Genomic DNA, 17,537 nt, shown 5'->3' on the forward strand with positions numbered 1-17,537 from the left:
AATCATGAAAATGTGTGCAAATCTTTGAATATATATATTTTTTAAAGCAAACATTTGTAACCCAAATCTTTGCTTCTGGGGGATTCTACAAATGTCTTCTAAATCCTAAGGGCGCGCTCCCACCAAGAGTTGGCTGGCCGCTGTTTGCAGAATCTGCCAATGCATTGTCAATGCAAATGCGTTGATTCACGCAAGAGCAGATTTTTCCGCTAGTCGCGCAGACCTTGCGTTTATCTGCTCTCCGCGACTAAGCATAAAACTGCTGGAGGCAGGCGCTGATTTTCTCCCTCTGTCCAATCGGGTGAGTCGAAGGCGGACTGTCTCAAGACTCAGGAAGCAACATGGTGCTCAAGGCAGCAGGCAGTGCGGGCTACGGGGAGGGTCCTGAAAGTGAGTGACAGGCGCGACACTCCCGTTTTTTAGAATCCGCTGGCTGCAAAAAACTGTGGCCGCGCACAACCTGCGTTTAACAGCGGCCAGCCAACTCTTGGTGGGAGCGCGCCCTAACAGTTTTATTTGAAAAAATGTGCGTTGCTATATATCAGTGGTTCTCAAACTTTTTCATGTCAAGGACCCCCAAAATTATATGCATTTGGCCGCGGGCGCGGACCCCCATCTCAAAATATGTTGTTCCAGGGACCCCCCCCCCAGAAGCAAATATTTTAGTTAAAAATGTTCGCTTTAAAAAATATATTTATTCAAAGATTTGTACAACATTTTCACTATTGAAAAAAACTGTTTGCTGCTGCCTTTTATTCAGTTTTGTCTTATTCATTTCTTGTGCCACACTCTAACTTTATTGAAGTATTTTTTCATCTTCTTTACTTTACAAACTGTAACATGACAGCATGAGAACACAGATGTCAGTCATTCTGACGTGTTGTCACGCCTGGAACGATTGCCACAGTTATAATTACCATAGGGACAGGGCTTAATTGAGCATGAACTACATTAACGCATCAACTTTTTTGCTTGTCTAAACATTATCAAAGGGGGACATTTTCAGGTAAAATTGTGGATAATTCAGGATTGTCTATAGTTATTTGAACATATACTGTAATCCTGTGTTAGTTACACAGAAATAAAGATACAAATACGTCTTTTTACAGGAGAGAAACTGTTGTTGCATAATTAGTTCCTTATTAGCTCCATACATAGCAAAGAATATCAATTTTAGTTTAATTCAGGTGTAACTACATACACAACCATTGTAAAGCGCTAATTAAGGGTTTATTGAGAGAAACCTATTCCATCCTCATTGCCTAAGGTTGGCTTCCAACGTTTGCAGGATTGGTCCGTTTTGAACAAAATGCCTCAAATTATGCATGCAGCTTGCGATTTCTGTGAAATTTCACACGCACATTCCCACTAGGCCGAGGAAGAAATGCCACCCTTTCACAATGGCCTGTTATAGCGCCACCAGCAGGTCTAATTTCGCAAAACACATTTTGGAACAAAATGTCTCAAATCATGAATGCAGTGTCTGATTGCCGTGAAAGGCCTAAGAATAAATGGCACCCTTTTCACATTGGCCTATTATAGCGCCGCCAGGAGGCCACAATAACGTACCTGCGGAGACCTGTGCTCCGAGGAGCACTTTTTCTAGTTCTTTCTGAAAACTGCTCTATATTTGTTTTGCGTCTGTATCTTATGTTGTATTGTAATGGGAACATAGAGAGTAGCACACCAATTCTGATTACGAATCTGTTGACACTTGATTTTAAGGTTAACATATTAACCTTTAACTAGTTGCTTTATAGCATGAGTATTAGTAATGTGATGATGATGCATCATGAATTGATTACTTTTTTGCATGCCTTTTTCTCCCATGGGGATGTTCCCATTACAATACAACATAAGATACAGACGCAAAACAAATATAGAGCTAAATTAGACCTGCTGGTGGCGCTATAACGGGCCATTTTGAAAAGGGTGGCATTTCTTCCTCTGCGTAGTGGGAATGTGCTTGTGAAATTTCACGGAAATCGCTAGCAGCGTGCAAAATTTGAGGCATTTTGGTCAAAACGGACCAATCCTGCAAGCTTTGGAAGCCAACCTTAGCCAATGAGGATGGAATATGGGAAATCGGACAGATCCGTGTTGATCACATGAGTATAGAGATACTGTGTACCGATTTGCATGACGTTTGGATAAAATCTGTAGGAGGAATATAAAAAAAAAAAATTGCACAAATCGGCCTCCTAGAGACGCTATAACAGGCCCATGTGAAAAATTTGGGGCAGAGGTTCTGCTATGACATCCAGGGAGTGTGTGTGCGCAGTTTCACAGCGACCGGGCCAACGGTGGCGGAGATTAGCTGGTCACAGACAGAAGGACAGACGGACACACGGACGGACGGACGGACAGGGGGCAAAACATACTCTCTCGCCATGCCTTTCGGCCTGGCGGAGACGATAAGATACAGACGCAAAACAAATATAGAGCAGTTTTCATAAAGAATAAGCCATCTAATTGGGTCACTGCGTTATGGTAATGTCTCTATAAGGGCATACTGTATCTAAGTGCCCTGGTAGCAGACATGGTGGAATATTTACTGTCTATAAACTAATTAAAATACGAGCAGATTAGAATATTCCACTACTGAAGCACTGAATGCTGGAAGTGTATTTAAAGAGTCCAATTCAACCGTTCACGAGTGCAGCTGCACAACATATTGTTACAATATGACTACTCTCATAATAATCTACTGAGGCCTGTTCACTGCCTTTCCAAACACTGTACGGCTCACGCAACTACAAGAGTTCATTAACCTAAGTTAGAGAACGAGCACACACGATCACTATAAAAGGTCCGTCTCCGCTCCTGACCACGTTGAAACGCACGTAGTGAACTATTTTCACTGCTGTACCTTCTCCCCATCACCACCCATGGGGTAATCTAGCATTGTTTTATCAGTGCTAAGACACAGGCTTCAGGCAGGGTGGCCACAGCAGTGCCAGCGAGCTGTAAATCATTCTAATTGGCTGTCCCACTTCGTCCCTGAAATAAGGCGGGAGCCAATACACCCGGTTTTGCCTGGGCGCCATGGCGACAGCTGTCTCCACCATATAACGCAGATTGTTATCCTGATGCCATCCGCCCAAATGATGTGGCGGCTCCAACGAGGAGGCCCCGCATCGATCACCATCACGTCACCGTGTGTTTTCTTTGCAACATCTGCTCCCGTGCATCTGAATATCACCTCGTTAAAAGGGCACTGATGGACTTGGCAACGTGGATGGGGGACATTGCATATGAGATCCATGTAGAGAATGGGAAAAACAACTCTCTCTGTGTGTGTGTGTGTGTGTGTGTCTGTGTCTGTGTCTGTGTCTGTGTCTGTGTCTGTGTGTGTGTGTGTGTGTGTGTGTGTGTGTGTGTGTGTGTGTGTGTGTGTGTGTGTGTGTGTGTGTGTGTGTGTTTCACAAACCATGGTTCATGAAAAATAAATGAACTCTTTATTAAATTCTTAATTTATCTCCAAAGGAGCATGGGCGGTACTGCTGAATAGCAAACATTTGCGTTGAGAGAAATTGTTTGGGTTTTTTAGCACTACTAGGATATACGCTATATACTGTATATACATTTGAGAGAGCTCCAAATAATTAACTGTAAAATAAATTGACAACAGAACAACAACAACAACACAATTGCTTAAGACCCATGCAAATTAATTTAGTCTAATGCATCAACGTAGGAAGTAGAAACAGCAGTATATTACTAACACTGAGACTATGGTGAGAATGGCTGCTTGTTTTAAATCTAAATCCTACATTAATAATAAATACAGTACATTTGGGGGAATGTTAGCTGACCGGGGTGGTGCATCAACCTGATAATTGTGATGTGTTTCAATTCCAGCTGGAGACCTGGTATTGCATTATCCTCCTTCTCCACTCTCAGTTTGCTCGCTCTATACTTGTTCTTGTCTAAAATAAAGCACGAATTACCTAAAGAAATCATCCAAAGAAAAAGTAATTGTTTTTTCGTGAGGATATAGCTATGGTGTCCCAGCTTTCACTTTAGCATGTTTGAGCTAAGAACATTTTCAAACAAACACAGCAAGGAGATAATTGGGTTTTTCAAGAGATAATAAGCGTAGTCACTACCTTGCCAGCTGACACAGATGCTGCTGGTGCAGCCAAGTACTGATTCACTCACTGCACACCTGAACTCCACTTTTTGACTGAGGGAGGCTGTGACTTGCGGAGATAATGATCCCTCTCTGAGATCCACTCTTTCCAGCAATGCTTTCAAATATAAATAGGGTGATAAGGTTACCGTGGGAGGTCTTTGAAATGGCTCGGATTTCTTTCGAGTAATGTTGAACCGAAATAAACACCGCTAACTATTTTCTACACTTGAGATCCATCAAAGCGTTCTGTCGGTTGCTTTCAAAAGGTATTTAACCTATAGGGGATAGTACAGCAAAATGAGATCAATGTACTGTATATCTAATGTTAGATGGAAATGTATAGCTGCAGATTTTCACCGGAATATTGACTGCACCTAAAAAACATAGACTTTGAAGTTATGCAAAGCACTACTAGAGACAACTCAAATGTAATTTGCATTCGTCAGCAAAATACCGTCAAATATTGAAGGAGGGCGTTTGAGAGTCTGTGAGAAATGGACGTCAATGCCTATTTGCAGAGCCCTCGGAAACAAGACAAGATAAGCAGACACTGTCTCTCCTATCATAGACTTGATTTATACTTAGTCGGGCATGGGCGTCGCTCGCGGAAAATCAACCAATTTACAAGCTAACGGCGCGTTGCATCGCGACACAGTGTGAGCTTGTAGATTGGCTATTTTTGGTGTGCGACACCTGTGTACAACTAAGTATAAATCAGGCAATAGGAGGTGCACACACACACACACACACACTCTGGTGAGGGGAAAAGCAAAGCCAGACCTTTCATCAGACAGGTTTAAATATAGCCGCGTGATTAGATAGACATTGTTCTTTCTCTCTGCGCCCGAGATTACACCACTTAGTGTGGCATGTCACTCTGTGTGTCCCCGAAATCACTTTAGGGCTGCTGAAGCTATTTAAGAGAATGACATCTCGGCAGACCGAGCAATATCTGCTGAACTCACAGTTTAGCAACAACAGAGGAGAGAATTGGGTGTATAGGCTATTAAAGTGGGAAATAAGGGATTGAAACCCTGGGGAAGATAGAGATGCCTCAGATGCAGGGTGTTGTTGGCACCACAAACAGGCTGGGATACATGGAGGTGGAGATCCTGAACCCGGAAACTGGACGGCCCACCCATGTCATTGATAAGGTAGAATGTGTGTTTTGACCGTGGTACTATTTTGATGGGTTTGTCGTGTGTGTGTGTGTGTACTTCTGCGGGCCAAATGTGACAATTTTCTTGTTCTTCACCAGAGAAATGTCATGTTTTTTTTTATGGTTACCCATCATGTCAAACGGGTGACGAGTTGGGATGGATTTGACCTCACGTCAGCGTTTGACGTGACGTGACGTGACGTGACGTGACGTGACGTGACGTGACGCCCACCCCTAACCCTAGCCTTAACCACTCATCCCCTATGCCTATACTACCCCACCCCCCTAACCCTAACTTTAACCATCCCCCTTGTTTCACAGGAAGTGTTTTTAGTGGAGTCGGTCAACCTCTTACGAGTGGGGAGTGAGAACGGTATTCCGTATTCCTGTACGGGCAGGATTACTGGGACCATTGTAAAATGACGTGACGGCCGGGCTCTCGTCACGTCAAATGTTGACTGATGGTCAGATGTTGCCCCAAGCTGTCACGATATAGTACTTCTTAAGAGTAAGAATGTGTGGGTCAAAGGGGAGTTAGGAAAGATTCAGGGTGGCTTTATAGTGTTAGAATTAGGCATTTGGAGGGTTTGCCTGTCTGATTCATCCTTAGTTGCAGTGACTGATGAGCTTGAAGATCTGATAGGTCTTTTTGCTGTGCGACACCAGCGGGAAACTAAGTGTAACTCAGACATTAGGGTTAGGGTTGAATTTGGCCGAAGACAAAATTGAATTCATCATAAAATGTTGACGTTCTCTCGAGTATAGTAATACAAACGTGTGTGTGTGTGTGTGTGTGTGTGTGTGTGTGTGTGTGAGAGAGAGAGAGAGAGAGACACACAGGTAGACAGACAGACATATAGATTTATACTTTATTAATTCTGAAGGAAATTTGTTTTGTTCAACAACTCCAGTTATAACTACAATATAAATTAGCTAGCTCACCCCCTCCCACCTACTCTCCCCCCCAGTGCTTCATTGTACAGACAGACAGAGAGACGGGGAGAGAGAGAGAGAGAGAGAGAGAGAGAGAGAGAGAGAGAGAGAGAGAGAGAGAGAGAGAGAGAGCGAGAGCGAGAGAGAGAGAGAGAGAGAGCTCAAAACGTTAGTCAGATTATTATACTATGTGTATTTAGTAGATTGGCGTACAGTACCCTGCCGTGCAAACACAGTGTGCTATAATAACATTTCTGCAGAAGAAGCTACAGCACCCAGTCAGTGCATGTAATATCTCCTTGTTCGTGGCAGAGATGTTGTTTCTGTGTGACTTGTAGGGCTTCTGTCCAATTTGTACGATGTGCAACATGGTCGAAATAGTGCCGATAATGGCGTCTATTAATACCAGTGACCCATTACCTCTGCCACACTGCAATATCCTAAGTTCTAGTTTGATTCTGTGAGTGTCAAATAGACCCGCAACACAAAGGATTTTGCAGTGCATTGCCAACCGTTGCAGTGGTGGAAAGTAACTAAGTACATTTACTTAAGTACTGTACAATTTTGAGGTATTTGTACTTTACTTGAGTATTTCCAATTCTTTTACTTCACTACATCTCAGAGGCAAATATTGTACTTTTACTCCACTACAATTATTTGAAAACTTTAGTTACTAGTTACTTTGAAGATATAAATTATGATATTATGAAACATACATTAACCACTTTAGCCCTATTTTATACATAGGCTATTTGAAAATAGCCGATCTACAAGCTCACAACGCATCGCATCGTGACGCGTTGTGAGCTTGTAGATCGGCTATTTTCAAATATTTTTTTACTTTTACTTTTGGTACTTAAGTACATTTTGATGCCAATACTTCTGTACTTTTACTCAAGTACATTTTTGATTCTGGACTTTTAATTGGAACAAAGTATTTCTATATTGCAGTATTGGTACTTTTACTTAAGTAAATAATTTGAGTACTTTTTCCACCACTGCCGTATTGTAACAGCCAGGATGATACAGACAGACAGACAGACAGACAGACAGACAGACAGACAGACAGACAGACAGACAGACAGACAGACAGACAGACAGGGCTCTGGCCCTCTGCTGGAGTCATCCTTATACACTGGACTTTACCATGAAGGCTTGCTTTTAAGCCTGTGGCACAATGGGGCCCTTTCTGCTGTACCCTAAAATAAATGCAGTCTCTCTCTCCGTATGCTCTCTTTGCTTTTGGAGAGGCATCGGCGGAGGTAACGTCAGTTGTATTAGCAGTATTAATAGCTTTAGGGGCTGAAGCTCGTTGTGAGCCTTATGACTGTCGTCGTGGCGTCTTACTATCAGCAGGCTCAGCTCAGTGTCCTCAGGAATTAAGGTGCGTGTTTCCTCGCTAAACTGGATTTGTCACTTCAGAGCCAACTGTAAACCGGTGTATTCCTCCAACTGGTCCCTTTATCATCTATGGCATGGTTTACAATGGAATAAGTTGATCCACAGTACATTACCAAGGCTTTCAAGGGGGCTACTATTGTGTCTGTTTGTTTGTTTGTGTATTAATGTTGACACCAGCACCCAAAGTAAGTAATACTAGATCGATTAAAGTAGACAAATGCCACGGACAAAACAATGAAAGTACTTTATGCACACAATGAAAGTCTTGCAAATGTGATGAGGAACACTGGAGAGAACTTCCTCCGCAGGTGTTTTGCACCCCGCTTGGATAAACCAAAGTTGTGAAAATGTGAAACAAATCGGAAGCCTTTCTGTGTGCAACGGAATACTTTCATTGATGTGTGACTGAGTGTGGGGCTATTGTTCCTGCTATAACCAGAAACTTGAGAACAGTATTGACAGACAACTAATGGGAAGGATAGGGATACTGGATTGTACTGGATGGTACATGTCGTCTCCTTGAAGCCAAGCTCAGTAAAGGTATCCCTTAAAAGTTGCAGCAGAATGATAGGCTATACCACAGCCTAATTGCTCCGTTATTGTCTCCGAATCAACCACCTAAATCTCCACTGCCTCCGTCATTGTGCATGTGGTTAACTTAAATATCAATTCTTCTCACTCAATTCCCCCATAATGCTAGAGGGCAGCTTGTTAGAGGGATAGCAAAAACAAGGCGGTGAGGGCCCAGTAGTTGCAGTGAGGAATGGAAGGCAGAGAGGTCTATTATTAATCATTCTATTGCCTACTAGGAACATTGTGACTTATGAAGTGCAACAGCATTTGAGGCACAGAAGTGTGGGTGTGTGTCAACACAGGAATATAATGAGGATACATAAACAGGCAAAGTGTTGCCAGCATAACACAATATGGAAACTAATATCTCTTTCAACATGTGGATGAACTGTACAACGTTCTACATTCTATGTGGGGGACACCAGAAATACAACCAGCATTATATAATAGATAGACATTAGGCATGATTGTGCTCTAGAGGTCGAGCGGTTGGTTGGAATTTGGAAGGCTCCTAGTTCGAGCCCAGCACCTGGTGTCTTGCATGGCTGAAAACTCTGTGTTTTGAGTGTCCCTGAAGTCTAGAAAAGGTATAGATTTATTTACTGTGCTTACACGGGTGCAGCTGAGGTCGCTGATTGTATGTAAGATTGAGGGCTCTCTGACATACAGTACTGTAAAATAAGGCACAACACCAGCTTGTTAGGACTGTCTGAACAACACTCATGTAGATTTTAAAACAAAAGTTAGCAGCTGCTTTTGAGAAATCGCTCTAATTATCTCAGTGAGGCCTCAGCTGTCACTGCTCTCCAAACTTGTCACGTCTGGATTCAGTCTGTCACCGTAATCTTCTGTGCAAGGGCAAAGTACATTATGAACATACTCAAAAGATTTTCTCTTATTTTTTTCACATTGACTGGCGGTTCTTGTTCCATTCTTTCCCTCAAACATTGTTACTTGAGAAGAGATGCAAAATGTGTTTTGTCTTTTAGGTAGAATGTTTTTCCAATTATAAAAATGTGTGGAAAAGTGATGCTTCTAAGTTTTTTGTGTGAATTTACAGTATTAAATTATTTGTATAATTAATTTTCACAAACATTTTATACAACCTTTACGTGAGGGTTTTGTCAGCACTACTTTCTTTTTTTGTGGTTTCCATGTTACTGGAACTCAATGTTCTTTCGCAGAACTTGAAGGAAGACAAACAGAATGCTCCAAAGAGCCCAGTAAATAAGGGACATGGCATGTTTACATGCTGGCTTTGCATGTAAACAACATGCTTCCAGCATGCTCCCAAGCTCCTTTTAAGCTAGAAATGTGGTCTGCACGCATACACACCATCACATTACTTCATTTCAAATTTTTGCTAGCATGTTCAGCATGAAGTCAAGTGATGTCACGTCAGTCATATTAGTATTCCAGTTGTCAGCGCGGTCGTTTATCTTCCAGGATAAGCCGCTCTCTCTACTCTCAGCTAAGCCTTCAAATTGTTCAGTAAATAACAAGATAAAAAATGCAGGGAGTTTTCAAACGCATGGGTTGGAATGAGAAAGACATCAACTCATGACTCATCCGCGCATTGGTCACATGGGAACGGCGTAGGAATAAGTGAGATTTGATGAAATATATGGGGAAAGAGGCGAGGAGATATCTAGAACGCCCCCCCCCCCCCACCCCCCCACCCCCCCGCACGCATCCTTGTCGCTGCCAAGGAAAGAGCAGCATACCTTGATGCCTCTTTGGTGGCGCAACGAAGAAACTCACTTGCAAAGGTTCCCACGAGCAGTGATCTGCATGTGTTCAGAGTTACAGATTACTGTAGGTGAGCAAACAAGCAGAGAGAGAGATAGACTGTGAGGTCTACAGAGACGGGACTCTAGACACAGTTTGGAATTCGGTCTTCCTCTCCTCTTTCATTCGGTAATTGAGGTTCAAGATTGAAAGGAAACCCGACAGCCTCTTAGCCCTGGAGGAACGACCCATAGCCTCCAGAATCCTTGGGCAACTGGTCCATTGCCAGCAAACGCTGAGTGTAGGTTGAGACCATATCTATCTCTCACCTCTCAGAGAAGAGAGATGAGTTCATTGTTAAGCGCCTTGCTTGGGGATCGTCTGAGCCAACGCTTAGCACCTGCTGTCTATTACCAAAGCCAAAGCAACTTTCCAGAACCAAAAACCCCTGTTGGAAATGTAACAGGGAGTGGAAAAGCAGGAGTGGAAATAACAATTTAATTTAATTAAGTGGTGTCTTTTTCATGTACTCAAATCAGTAATTGAGCTTACATTGAAGTAGATTACTTTTTAGTATTGTACTCTTGGGGCAAGAATTACAGAGTAGCCTACACTTACACTACACCATTATGCATGTTTAGCCCACTACTAACTATAATAATAATAAAAGTTCTTATTTTAAAGGAATGTAATTTTTTTTTCTTCAAATGTACATGTTGTAGTCATGTCGGTTTCATGTCATTTGAAAAGTATTTTGCACCATTTTTACAATGAAAATTACAGAATGCGCCTGAAAATCTCCACTTAAGTGAATGAAAGTGTTCTCTTATATATTTTTTAAAACAAAATATCAAATGAAAATAGTTTATTAGCATTATCTCTAGATGTATAATTTGTGTGAGAGAGGGGGAGAGAGAGAGAGTATTTTAGACTATGTCACCCCTCTCTCTCTCTCTCTGAGTGACGCCGAATCCTATCATTACACATCCCTCAAAAGCCAAAAAAATCAACATACTGTAGAATTGAGTCCCCTCAGTCAACTGGTCCTGATACTCGGTAGCAGACTAGCATTAGACCCATTACATTTACATCTAGCAAAAGGAAATGTTTTGCCTAAGTATGGAAATGCCTTGACAAAAAGTTTTAAGAAGGGTTTTGAAATGAGTCACTGATTCGGCAAGCCTGAGCTCCTTAACGATAACTCACACGCCACACTTGAGAGCACACTGAGTGCCGAGCTAATGGTCTGCATTTCTTACATGCATCCACCGAAAGCAGAGGCAACAATCATGAACCATGCAAAAGCACCAACCTGCTCATCGGGGGCAGTTAAGGGTTCAGTGTCTTCAACACAGGGCCAGGTGGAGCCAGGGCAGGGATCAACAGCAACCTTTTAGTTACAAGACCTGCTGCTCTACCTCCTGAGCCACTGCCACCTCAATGTATACATGCACGGCAACTGCACCCCAGGCAAGAAGAAAGGTAAAACAAAAGGTCCGAACACACGGGGACCGTTTATTTCCTGCGATTAATTTGCATTAATTTAAACTGCAGTTTGTGTAATCTCTCAAGAACAGTTTCTGCACTGCGTTGGAATCTGTCGGGGAGGTTCGTCATAACATGTGCGCATGGGCGTGCCTTCAGATCAGGAAGCAGGCCGCGCTTTACCCAATCAAATGTAGTGGGCGGGATTCACGTGTCCGTCGATCCTTCCCCCCTCGAAACAAACCGAAACTAATTTAACAATAGCGTCCGCGGAGCAGACAAAACCACGGAAAGATATTCACATTTTAACTTACTCTTTCATCATAGAAACAAGTGGGCTTATAACCAATACGATCCATGTTCTCTGGGAGAAGTGGTGTTAGTGTTCCGTGTAGAAATATTGTTAGTGGGAATGAAAACATAGTCGCACCAACCGGAAGTGATGCGCTGAAGGCATACAACAAACACCGGTTTCCTTGCGCTCTGGCGTTACGTTTTCTTCCGCCCAGAGCCAACAGACATAGAACAAACAGCAGAGGGCGCTGTTTTTCATTTTCAGTTGGCGATGGGTTCCCAGATTGCAGTTTGTGTTATGAGCACATGATGCACACTGAGCGCGATAGAGCACCGAAGTCTGACATCACTGCCAGTAGAGGGCGCTATCCCCCTGAGTCACGGGCCACAGCGTTATTTTTTCTCTTGAAAACCCCATAGGGGAATCTTAGATCGCGTCATATAAGAACTGTGTTCCAGAAATAAACGGATCAGCCGGGCGATTTTATTCATATGGATATGAAGCATCAACTGACGGTGAAAAAGTACACATTTATCCAAAGGGTAAGAATATATTCATCTACCTGCATGAATGGAGGTATCACCAAAATGAAAGTTTGATGTCAAATAATCTTTTCGTATCGTTTATTCGCGTCGCTCCTGGTGTGGAATGACCTTAAAGGGATATTTCACCCCCACAATGACTAATCTATCGATTAGTCATCCCATGGAGACTTGAATTCTTGATTTTTTTTGTTTTTGTCGCATTCCTAAGCCAATAATTTGATGACCGGCAGCGGTTCCGGTAGGAGACACAAAGAGTCTCCTTTGTGTCTCCTGCCGGACCCACTGCCTACCGGTCCGATTAAATTATTGGCTTAGAAATGCGACAAAAACTAAAAAAATATCCATGAATTCAAGTCTCCATGGGGTGACTAATCGATTTTTTTTTTTCGGGTGAACTATTCCTTTATAAGGGTCCAAACAACACTATTCATCTATTCGCTATTCATTCTAGCAATCATTTGATTGGTCATTCATCTGCAGAACACCCACTGACAATAATTAGCCGTAATCAACCCTTCTCCAGTCCGGAAAATACCAAATGTCTGTTGCTACGCCCCATCTGACACACCGGTTACTGCACTTCATATCCTGTGTGCAAAGTTAACATTTTGGGTCACCAAAATCAATAGATCATCTGCTGGGGATCATGAAAGTGCACAGCAAATTCCATTGCAATCTAGCCAGACTGACCGACTGACCAACCGAGCATCCTTAGAGCCCCACTGCTAGCCGATCTAAAAAAATAAAGCCATAAATAGGAGAATGTTTACGTATGATATACTGTATGGCCGATGTGAACAGACAATGGCATGTACCTGCACTGTCACCAGTTTGGTCCTTTAAGTCAAGTAACAGCACTTCTACTTGAGTAGGATATTCTAGTAGGCCTACTCTTTCCACGCTTTAATGATGAAGTTGTCTTCCCACTGTCTCAACAGACTATGCACTGTGCATGTTTGGAGTTTGCAATGACTCAAGTTAGCAACAAGGTAGCTTGAAATGTGTAAAATCAAATGTAATGTGTACAATTACACAATTTGAAAGTGCCAAAACAATCAGAAGAAGACTGAAGGCATGAAGTGAAGTAGGCTACAGGATAAGACACTATGCAGAGAAAAGAGAGCATACTTTGTTGTCACCAAATTATTTATCATGACAGGGCATGGAGATGAGAAACTGAGCCAAATCAATTAGCCACAAACTAGAAAATATTGTAGACAGCATTGTTTTGTTTTACAAGAGAATTAATAATTTACATCACTGTAAGAAAAAAAGTGCCACATGCCCACTATTCACAGACAGCAGAAAATAATTGTAACTCTAAACTGATGTCCAGGTGTTTAGAAGCGTACTTTGAACGGAAGCATATAGAGTATCACTATTGGCATAGTTGTGAGCACCGTTCGATTGTTCCCATGTCACTTCTGTGACTCCGATTATTTTGCGTGATTATCATGTTAGTTGTTGCTCTTAACCACTTGAATCCTGATGTCCCAATTTTCGTTGTAGATCGGCTATTTCATAAATGATTTAGATTTTGTAGTAGTTAAAAGTAGTGTAGTGCACCTGTTGAGCCAAAAATCAAAACTTTAGGGCCATTGTTCAGTTAAACCTGTGAAGAATCTCTCATTTGCAGATTTTTTTATCATTATATACATTTCTCTCAAACAATGAAACTGTCATTGAAAGACTGGGTTTCACAGATGCTATTTCAAAAGACAGTTGTTGAAGGTACCATAATCAAACACTCAGTCTGCCACTGTAATATTTCTGTTCTAATTATCACAAGAGAGATTCAGATTCCTTCCCATGCCATTAGCTTGCTTTTTTTTAAAGACACAAGACATCAGGCAGGTCTATATTTTAGTACAGTATGTATTCCACAACTTAAATAAAGCAGAAATGCCAGTGTGCGTAAATACATGAAGATGAATCCCCAGGTAGCAAGATTACTGCTTTGAAGTGACAGGCATCTGCAGCTATAACTAAGTATGATCGACAACAACAAAGCCGGACATATTAGTGCCATTCTCGACTGTCATAAAAATATTTACTGCCAAAGAACTATTTGCGAAACGCAAGCCCAGGATTTGTCCATGACTGATTTTAGGCACAATTCTCTCTCTCTCTCTCTCTCTCTCCTAAGTAGAACAAATCTAAATCAGCTTAGATGAAACTTTTGATGTATTGTTGACTTCTTCAGCAATCGAATGCAGACTTGCAAAACTTTTGTTTTTGCACTGGAGGTTTATGAGTTATTTTGTCATAAACTAATATAAATGAAAACAATTAGATTCATTTTTGGCCATTGTGCAGTAGGTGGGCCCATTCTCAGTCATTCATTCCCCATAAGTCTGGGAATGTATTAAATAGCTTTATAGAAAGCAATCAGGAAACTATCGTAGGTTTGTCTTCATGAAAATTTAGGCTTGACACATTTCCATAGATGGCACTGTCTCACTGCAGAAGAGAGAGTTGGGGCCTTTGTTGGCCAGAAATAATTATGAGGTGTAAGACAGTGTACTGTATATATGAATGTGACCACACATACTAAACCTAGTAAAATATATAAAAGGGAGAACTGCCCAGAAACGCCTAAAACACCTACATATACTTTAAACACCTACATATACTTTAAGTATTAAAGGTTCATGTACTTTGTCTGTTACAGTAGTCCTGCAATTATTATTTAACCACTTAAACCCAACAGTAGGCTATATTCTTCATTGACTGTGGTCCCCCCCAGGTGTCTATACATCGTATTTCTTCTCCCATACACAAAATCTCCAAAAAATAAACACTAGAATACCCTAGCACAAAAATAAAAACTAGACTAAAATGTTAGGTCATTTTATGGTTGGTTGTGCTAGGGTGTTGCGCTCTGAAAATAGCAGATCTACAAGCTCACAACGCGTCGCGCTGCGACGCTTTGTGAGCTTGTAGATCGGCTATTTTCAGCATGCAACCGACGCCATCAAGGCACCGCCAAAATACATTATAGTTGACTAAATCAACCTTAGATTTAGTCGACTATAATCTTATGATATTTAGTCGACTAAAACTAGACAAAAACTAAAACATTTCAGATGACTAAAATATGACTAAAACGAAATGCATACCCGTGCATACAGCGTATGCACACAAACAATGTCAAACTGTAAGGTCCTATGGAGGACAACGTGTGTGGGTTTTGGCTCTGTTGACAAGGGATTGTTGTGCTCAGACTGCCAGTCAGCCGCGCTCAAGGTCTTTCCTTTCAGAAGCCATATGCCTCATTGTGCATGACAATCAAGTTTCCAAAGCGTCCAACCCTCACAAATTTGACATAGCAAAGCACTGGGGATGTGGGTATGGCATCAATCCCCAAATTCCTTTGAACTTAAAAGTGAGCGATGTGAAACTACAAAATGCAATACATCATCGAAGCATTAACTATTGATGTCAACCTGTCACAGCTCCTCCATGTACCCCATCATTCATCATAACTTCTTGCCTGTCTCTTCCCCCTTTCCCCAGCACCTGTACTCCTTAGAAATTAGGTCCCTGGATGCAGACTTTCTATCCGACCAATATCAACGATTTCAGAATATCCTTCACAAGTTTGAGGCTAAATGTTAGCCCAGACAAGACATCTGGGAGTCTGGGTGAGGTGCTTGGATCGATGTGGCGGATGAGATAACTGCGGTTCATTACTTTTCGTCAATGGCGAAAGGAAATTATTCACAAATGTAGGCAAAATAAGGCCATTCTGTTTTTTGGGAACAAACTATTAACCCATTAAGACCTGGAACGCATCTGTGTCACTTTTTGATTTGAGCTAAAAAGCATTATTTTACACTTTGGCTATTCAAGAATAGCAGATATACAAGCTCATAGCGCGGCACCGAGTGCCGCGCTACGAGCTTGTAGATCAGCTATTTCTTTTAAATCATGAAAATGTGTGCAAATCTTTGAATATATATTTGTTTGAAAGCGAATATTTTTAACTGAAATCTTTGCTTCTGGGGGTCCCTGGAACTAAATATTTTGAGATGGGGGTCAGCGGCCAAATACATATAATTTTGGGGGTCCTTGACATGAAAAGATTTGAGCACCCCTGATATAGAAACATGCGTTTTTCAGAATACTGTTGGGATTTAGAAGACATTTGTAGAATCAGCTTCAGGTCAAGGATATTTAAAATACTCCGAGATTCAAACCCGGGTCAACCCGCATGCAAAGCTAACATCTTAGCCACTAGCCTAAAGGGAAATTCCCACTTGACTGAGGGAGATCAGGCAGACTAGGCTCTGAGCCACTACTGCTACACACAGGCTTTTGGAATGGCAGGTGTCCTAATGTAGGAAGAATAAAATGTACTATATTCACTGGAGCACAGTAGCAAATCTAGACCCAGTCAAACAAACGTACACCATATTGGATAGTAATGCTGAAAGGAAATGCCCCAAGAAAAAACCCTACATCAACCAAACCTACAATAGCAAGTTCATACAGGTACTTTTCGAATACACATGTCCATGTATTGACAACTCACTTGGAATACACATGTGGACAGCCTCTGAAGTCTGACTACAGCAAAGACAGCGCTTCCTTCACTGTCTTAGGGTTCACGGTGTGGACCAGAAATGAATGTTTGTTTGTTTTCTATCGAGCAGTCTTGGAAAGCCTGGTCAGATTTGGCATCACAGTTTGGTTTGGTAATCTGCAAACTGAGGTCCAAATTGGCCCAACTGTTGCAGACCGCAGGGAAGATTATAGGGGTAAGCCAGCTTCCCTCTCTGCAGTCTATATTTATGAGCAGGCTACACTAAAGACAAGCTCAATTCTTTTTTAGAGATGTAACCCACGTTCTAAAAAGTGTGTTTTGAAGAAAATGCAACATTGCTCACAGGGGCGAAAATATAATCCCTGCCCCCACCCATTCTGGTTGCCTGGAAACCAGACGAATCTGCCAGTGCAAAAATAAATATCACTGCAGATACGCAGTGATATTAGTCTGGCCCATGCATGCCAGGCTACCATTCTGGCCTGGCAGAAATGATTAACAAGGCAAGCAAGTGCAGTCGAGCTCGATCGTGTTTCAGCAAGTTTGTCGTGCTGTTTACAGTTTTTTAGCATCTGGTGGACAAGTGACATAGGCCTAGATAGTAATACGCGCACATACTGAATACTGTATACAGATATCGACAGCCTCATTACAACTAACACTGACACTAACGACTGATAACTAACCTGAGAAACCACAGTACTATTTCTGAATGGGACGAGCCATAGACCAGTCTA

At 41.9% G+C, this 17,537-nt stretch overlaps 1 protein-coding gene across 1 annotated transcript in view; it reads left to right on the plus strand.

Moving 5' to 3' along the window:
- Positions 1-5,184: 5,184 nt before the first annotated feature.
- LOC308101483 (trans-2,3-enoyl-CoA reductase-like) overlaps positions 5,185-17,537 on the plus strand; it is a gene marked incomplete at both ends in the record, with an annotated part of 42,258 nt that continues 29,905 nt past the window's right edge. Inside the window, one exon of the mRNA XM_080450899.1 lies at positions 5,185-5,289. Within this exon, the coding sequence (XP_080307025.1) occupies positions 5,185-5,289 (105 nt within the window). The remainder of the gene's footprint in view (positions 5,290-17,537) is intronic.

The sequence above is a fragment of the Gymnoscopelus braueri genome (assembly GCF_963280865.1).
Source record: "Gymnoscopelus braueri genome assembly, chromosome: 15".
NCBI classification, from domain to species: domain Eukaryota; kingdom Metazoa; phylum Chordata; class Actinopteri; order Myctophiformes; family Myctophidae; genus Gymnoscopelus; species Gymnoscopelus braueri.